The sequence below is a fragment of the Gigantopelta aegis genome, chromosome 9 (genome assembly GCF_016097555.1).
Source record: "Gigantopelta aegis isolate Gae_Host chromosome 9, Gae_host_genome, whole genome shotgun sequence".
NCBI classification, from domain to species: Eukaryota; Metazoa; Mollusca; class Gastropoda; order Neomphalida; family Peltospiridae; genus Gigantopelta; species Gigantopelta aegis.
Genome location: NC_054707.1, coordinates 76,381,786 through 76,389,416, shown reverse-complemented (window position 1 = coordinate 76,389,416; position 7,631 = coordinate 76,381,786). Strand labels below are relative to the sequence as shown.

The 7,631-nt window shown below is 38.9% G+C and overlaps 1 protein-coding gene across 1 annotated transcript; it reads left to right on the top strand.

The window, feature by feature from the left end:
* The first annotated feature begins 1,433 nt into the window (after positions 1-1,433).
* LOC121381764 lies at positions 1,434-1,826 on the top strand. The gene has a single exon (XM_041511114.1). The coding sequence runs from the start codon at positions 1,434-1,436 to the stop codon at positions 1,824-1,826; it is 393 nt and encodes a 130-aa protein (XP_041367048.1).
* The last annotated feature ends 5,805 nt before the right edge of the window (positions 1,827-7,631 follow it).

The following is a 7,631-nucleotide window of genomic DNA, read 5'->3' as shown; positions in this document are numbered from 1 at the left end:
AATGCTCTGGATCAAAAGGACGACACCCCTGGAGAAGAGCTGACAAAGTCTATAAAAGGAGAGAACAGTCGAGAAGCGTGTCATTCTTATTCAGACCTTCAAAGTGAGCAGACGTGTGAAGAAGAGCTCCCAGAAATGTATTCTTGTGATGATTGTGGAGTGATGTTTCAAGACATGCACGATTTGCAGCGACACGTGAAAACATGGTGTCCCGAAAACAGAGGGGAACCTCCTGCAAAGAGAGCTAGATACGAGGTGGAAGAAAGGCATGATGACACCTATGATGAGTGGGAAACGGCTGGACTGGATTATCTGTGGCAGCTAGTCTACAACGGTCACAAAGAGGATATGCGTGAAGACCGACAAAACTACTTGGATAAGGGAAAGTCTGAAGAATGGGTGGATCAAAAGATAGCCAAGGAATGGGAGAAGACATATTTCAATACATTGGCAAATGCATTGCTGTTCACTCGTTGCTTCTCTCGACCTTCTTTGATGAAACCGATTCTAGACAGAATCCACAAGATGGAAAGCACTGCCGAGTACACGACACTCAAAGACAAAATCAAACCACTCCTGAAGAGGGTGGCTGAAAAAGTTATTTCTCACATGGAAATACCCGATGAGGAATCAGACAGCGATGAATCTGAAAGTGAGGAAGAGGAATCAGACACCGAAGACTAGACTGTATATAAGGCGTCTCCTTTGCCAATAACTGTTATTGATGCTGAAACTACTGAAGTGTGAGGATCATGTGGGAAGATTACTTGAAAGACATTTATTATGATCCATCCAACCCGGCCAGTTTTTCTGGTCCAGACAAACTGTATAGATACGTCAGAAAAGCCGGGAAATACGTCATTAGCAAGAACAATATCAAAAAGTGGTTGCAAAAACAGGAGTCATACAGTTTACATCGTCCAGTCAGAAGAACGTTTTCCAAGGAACAGAATCGTGATCACAGGAATTGATGATCAGTGGTCGGCCGATCTCATGGACATGGTAAAGTTTGCACACTATAATCGTGGTTACACCTTTGTGTTGGTGGTAATCGATGTTTTCTCCAAATTTCTGTGGTTGAGGCCCTTGAAAGACAAAAAAGGACTGACAGTGGCAAAAGCCTTAGAAGATGTATTCCAAGAAGGTAGACAACCCAATCGAATTCGCACAGATAGGGGTATGGAGTTTAGAGCAAAAGACATTCAAAGACTTCTTAAACAACGAAACATTCGGCATCTACTCACCAACAACGAAACCAAGGCTGCAGTGGCAGAAAGAGTCTTAAAAACCATCAAGACCCGATTGTACAGATACTTCACATACAAACAGGACTACGAGTACATCGATCATCTGCAGACATTTGCCAACACAAAACCATTGGTATGGCTCCAGCCAAAGTGAGCCCAGGCAAGGAAACCAACATTTGGTGGAAAATGTATTGGCCAGAGAAAGATGTTAAAACAAAGAAGAAACGTTTCCAATTCAAGGTTGGAGATAAAGTGAGACTCTCACATCTGAGAAATGTATTCACTCGGGAATATGACGAGAAGTGGACAGGAGTAATCTTCACCATTAGCCAAACCCTATTACGTGGTGGACTACCTCTGTATCGAGTGAAGGACTATAATGGCGAAGAAATCCATGGCACTTTCTACCAGTCGGAGCTACAGAAAGTAGACGTCAAAAATGACGACCTGTGGAAAGTGGAGAAAATCCTAAACACGATAGGTCGAGGCGTCAACAAACAGCACTATGTCAAGTGGTTGCACTGGCCCAAGAAGTTCAATTCCTGGATACGAGCCTCTGACGTTCAAGCTATTGAATAGAACAATCATTGTACATTGTAGATAGTTTTTGCCCTTCAGGCCTATCGATGTAACCCTATGTGTGTCCATTTTATATATGTGTAGTAGTCTCTAGAGAGACCAGAGATTGTAATTAGAAATAAATGAAAACCAACCCAAAATTTCGCTAGCCCACACAAGTCCCGCTCGAATCGATGGACGGTTGGGAGGTATGGCACTGCGTTTTGTTTTTACGGTTAAATTAGTTAGAGTGGTTGAATCTGGAGTTCCCTATTTAACACTTGCTTGGGGGTCTATATCACATATGGGGAAAACAAAGTTAGTATATGAAGGGAAGGTTCTATTTTTAGCTTGGGGAACTCCGATCTATTTTTAGCGCCTCTCGCCAAAGAGGCTCGCGGGGGGATCGGTGGGAGAGGCTCGGTTTATCCTATGTTAATCCAATGGGGGAAAGTGTCCCAGAAACGGTAGTTTCCTACTACTATTTGCGACAGAACAAGCAATTTACTCGTCTCTACGAATCAATAGTGTAGTCTGTAAGTTGTTTGTCATCTTGTGAAGGTTATTTTGAATGTGCAGAGTCCCAAGTTGTTATTAAACACGAGTCTAGACTACATTTCTGTAAGAACGAGGACACGTGTACACATTAGATAGCACCAAAAAGTATATTTTGCTTAAGGACACAATTATAGCACAAGATTTCTTAATAATCTGCTATTGAATGTCATTCATTTGCTAATTTTGACGTAATGTCTTAGAGAGAAAACCCTCTACATTTTCCCATTAGTAGCAGAGGATCTTTTATATGCACAGAGAAGATAAAACATACCACGGCCTTTGCTATACCAGTCGTGGTGCACTGGCTAGAACGAGAAATAGCCCAATGGGTCCACCGACAGGGAGGGATCGATCCTAGACCGACCGCGCATCATGCGAGCGCTAAAGACTTAGTTACCACTGGGCTACGTCCCGCCCCGGATACCACCAAATGAAATCACAGACCACAATAATGTAATATCAGGCTATCTGCCAATAAATAATCAGAAGGTTAATTAAACTAAAACGGACCATAAGTGCCCCTATTAGATGGCTGGGGGTTTGTAATCTTTTCAAACTGGACATCGCATTTCATGCTGCCTTGTCAAATTTTACTAATAATCTATCTAAAAATTATTTTCAAGAAACAAATATATATCAATGAATTGTAACCCTCCGTACTATCTAGCAGAAAACCTGTGTACTAGCTAGAACTGCTATATGCAGCGTTTGAATCAACTTATGCACCATGTCTATAAATGCTACCACCACTCATCCTTAAAGTAAATCAGAAGAAAATTGGCGGGGTAAGCTGCTCATTTCAGACATCACGAGGAACGTTGCTGACTACCTTAGTTGGGCACACAAAAATTGTACTCCTATTTTTAGCAGGGGACGGAATGCAGCCAAGCGGTAAAGCGCTCGATTGATGCGCAGTCGGTTTTGGATCGATACCCGTCGGTGGCCCTATTGGGCTATTTCTCGTTCCAGTCAGTGCTCCACAACTGGTATAACAAAGGCCGTGCTATGCACTATCCTGTCTGTGGGATGATGCATATAAAAGATCCCTTGCTGATAATCGAAAAGAGTAGCGCATGAAGTGGCGACAGCGTGTTTCCTCTCTCTGTATCTGTGTGGTCCTTAACCATAGGCTATGTCTGACGCGATATAACCGTCAATAAAATGTGTTGAGTGCGTCGTTAAATAAAACATTTCCTTCCTTCCTTCCTATTTTTAGCAGGACCCCGCAAATATTTCAAGCACAATAGAAACACTAGTTCAAATTAAATGGCAGGAATTTATTGTCCAGATAAAAGAGCATGTTATGGCAACAAACCCTGTAAAGTGTTTTACCAATGGCAGGACTGTTGAAGGTTAACAATGGAAAGTAAAGTTGGATGTACCATAATATTGGACCCGGTGAAATAATAGTTCGTGTCCTGCTACCCACAAGATAGAATACAGACAAAATGTAACCGGGTAACATGTCCGATGTCAATGGTCAATATATCAACGAACAAAATGTCTACCATTAATGTGGTACGTCTGTCGAAATATAAACCTGTACATATACTTAACAACAGTAATTAGGGGGCAGTAGATATTTTGGCAATTTTCTGTAAATATGGTACAGCTTAAATGCTTTCTGAATGGATTATCATGGGAAATGCTTCCTAAATTGGAAATCGTTACGGGGTTGAAATAATCAGAAAACTGTGCGCCTTGCTTATTATAAAACTTTGAATAATTAAACGATGATCAATATCGATGGTTGTACTTCTCAGTAGCCAGCCTGGAAAAAAAATAATGAGTTACATAAAATTGGTTTATGATGCGGCATTTTGTAAAAAGAAATTTGTTTTGTTTAACGACACCACTAGAGAACATTGATTAATTAATCATCGGCTTTTGGATGTCAAACATTTGGTAATTTCTGACTCGTAGTCATCAGAGGATACCCAATACATTTTTCCTAATTCAGCAAGGGATCTTTTGTATGCACTTTCTCACAGACAAAAAAAAAACCAACTGGGCTAAATCCCGTCCCATGTGGCATTTAATTCCGCTGAATTATTATTATAATTATGCCTAATCCTATATTTCGTGGGATGGAGATGGCTGTTATCGTGCTTCTATGCGACATTATATAAAAATATATCTATTTGTAAAGCCATGCTTACTCTGTATTGTTTGGCACAACTGAAACCAATCTGACATAACGTAACTAGAATATATCTAGCCAGTTGCGATCGGCGCATATTTACACGTTTAATGTCTACATTTAGTTCACATTGAAAGCTACAAAGTGAGAACAATGGAATTCTACGAACCGAAATCGACTATCTAAATGAAAGGCAGACATGTTTTATCGCTCATATTATTCCTAATGTCACCGTCGACCAAGTAATAATAACAGAAGGCAGTAGGCGGATTAGCAAATGTATGTGACTTTAAAGCAATTGCAATAAATAACTTAAATATCAAATTGTAAAAACACTAAAACAGTATGGCCGAAAACAAATTTGCGACGATAGTTTATAGGAAACCACCAGATCAGTTCAAATTTTATTGTATTTGTTTTTTTGGGAGGGGTTTGTGTGTTTGTGTTGGTTTGGTTTTTCTTTGTTGTTTTTTGCCAGAAAATGTATCATTTTAACTGTGCTCAGCTTTGGACTGCCGACTGAACGGATTCAGATGTATTTATTTAACAAATTTAAAAATGCTCAGACGCATTACAATATTTAAAGGGACATTCCTGAGTTTGCTGCATTTTTTAACATGTTATCGACTAACAGAGACTTTTAAGGATTGTAATTGCATATTAAATATATTTTTTCTGCATAAAATATTAGTGGCTGTATATTAAACGTGTACCGGCCTCGGTGGCGTCGTGGCAGGCCATCGGTCTACAGGCTGGTAGGTACTGGGTTCGGATCCCAGTCGAGGCATGGGATTTTTAATCCAGATACCGACTCCAAACCCTGGGTGAGTGCTTCGCAAGGCTCAATGGGTAGGTGTAAACCACTTGCACCGACCAGTGATCCATAACTGGTTCAACAGAGGCCATGGTTTGTGCTATCCTGCCTGTGGGAAGTGCAAATAAAAGATCCCTTGCTGCTAATCGGAAGAGTAGCCCATGTATTGGCGACAGCAGGTTTCCTCTTAAAATCTGTGTGGTCCTTAACCATATGTCTGACGCCATATAACCGTAAATAAAATGTGTTGAGTGCGTCGTTAAATAAAACATTTCTTTCATTAAACGTGTTTCTGATTGTTCTAATATTTGTACTAGGTTAAATTTCATTTTATTTCCTAAAATAATTTTTTTCGTACATATGAAATTATTTGAAGACAAAATCCAGTTTGGGCTTCTTACAAATATTAAGACGACCAGAAACACATTGAATATACAGACACTGATATTCTAAACAAGAAAATATATTTAATATGTAAGTTTAATCGTAGAAATAGTTTGTTACAATGCAGCAAACTCAGTCAGGAATGTCCGTGTAATAGATGACAATAACATACATGGCAAGAACACGCATCAACATAGCATATCTATAGTTAACACTGAGCATCGGGTACGTAATCAAAATAGTTAAAGGAACATTCCCGAGTTTGTTGCATTGTAAGATGTTTCCGACTAATAAAATATTTCTACGATTAAACTTACGTATTAGGCAAATTTTTAAGCAACCTAGATAGCAAAATATATTATAGTTGGAATGTTAACCCATTTTAGTTGCACTAGCTGCTGTTAATTTAAAACCATCCTTTAAGTACCGACGTTAGGACACGGGGCCGAACTATACTTATAAATTAACATCGTGCATCCGAGGTGTAAATATCGTATTGTTCAAATCTTAAATACTTGCTAAATAGGAAGTCGGTCGATGAGATAAAAATATTGTCATATTCCTTGTGCAAAATTAATTTTTTAAAGAAAAAACATTTAGGTTGTGTACAATTTCATTAGTAATTATTTTAAATTATCGTAAACTAAAATGTGTTTTACGAATCATGTCGAACCATTCCGAAAATTTTCGTTTGTTTGTCTGTCATATTATTTTGCTCGTCCATATATTAATAGACCATAATACGTGGCAAAACACATTTATACTGTTCGCGTATTTATGAATAAACTTTTTTCTTCTTCTTTTTGTTTTTTAATCGTCTCACCCACAATGCATATGCGAATCTGTCATGTTTTTCCTGGCCAAAATCCATTTTTAAAAATTCAATGCATTCTTGTTTTGCACGGTAATGTATTGAATGTATTTTCTAAAAATAATATATCAACACAGTCCCGATCAGAAGGTATTTACGAAAATAAGATTAATCAGCCTTTTTCTGCATTTATCGCAGATCTGTTACCCATTTACTCCGAATTTTGTTTTTAAACGCGATTTCACTTCCGTTACATTTCAACAAAATGTTCCATTCCTTACATATAGGACTCAGTCTGTTTAGGTTTTTTCACTTTGTCATAAGCGCGCGTTATTATGAAATTCGAGACCTGCTTTATGTTTCAGCCTGAATAATACTAGCTTGTTGCAAGCAGCAAGCAGGGCAGATCTAATCATTCAAAGAAGCCGCATTACCGGGGAAAGTGCCTTAAAGGCACACCCTTAACATTGATGACGTGTACAGCCTGAAAGTCTGTATTTATAACCACACAAACTATGACAGCCGATTTAATTAATAATCATGTTTCGATCCTTTGAATGATACGTGTATATTATTTTCTGTTCTTAAATACTGATACAAACATAGGGTTAGGAATAAAGTGGGCCTTTTGTGAACACCGTTCTCAAGAGGTACCCCTCTGTTCACAAGACGCACCCCATCATATTGTGTATTACTTCAATGGACACAAAACGCCCACTCTAGCCTCTCATGATCACCTCGTAAACAACACTTAACTCTTATTAGACTTCAGTAACCAAAATGTTTTATTGTAAATTCATGTGACAATAAAAACTTGTAACGTTTCCTGGTCGTATATTTACAAATATCACTACATTTACGATTTTACTACACAAGTCACAAACAGAAAACTCATTGCCACATTCTTCGTGAAACGATTCTGCGCACCACTGGCACTGTGGCCAATCTTCTGTCGGTGGATGACTGTACTTCTCGTGACAGTAAATACAAACATATGCGGACGTTGCTTCCTTACTATCTTCATACCCCTTACCTACCCTTGCTTCATCACGTGTTCTGACTCCTCTTGTCCGAGCAGAGAGCCCACCTCTGTTGACTAATTTTCTTTTTAGCCTTTCC

Excerpts from the sequence above, each read along its gene's own strand:
- LOC121381764 (XM_041511114.1), top strand. The coding sequence starts at position 1,434 with ATGTATTGGCCAGAGAAAGATGTTAAAACAAAGAAGAAACGTTTCCAA.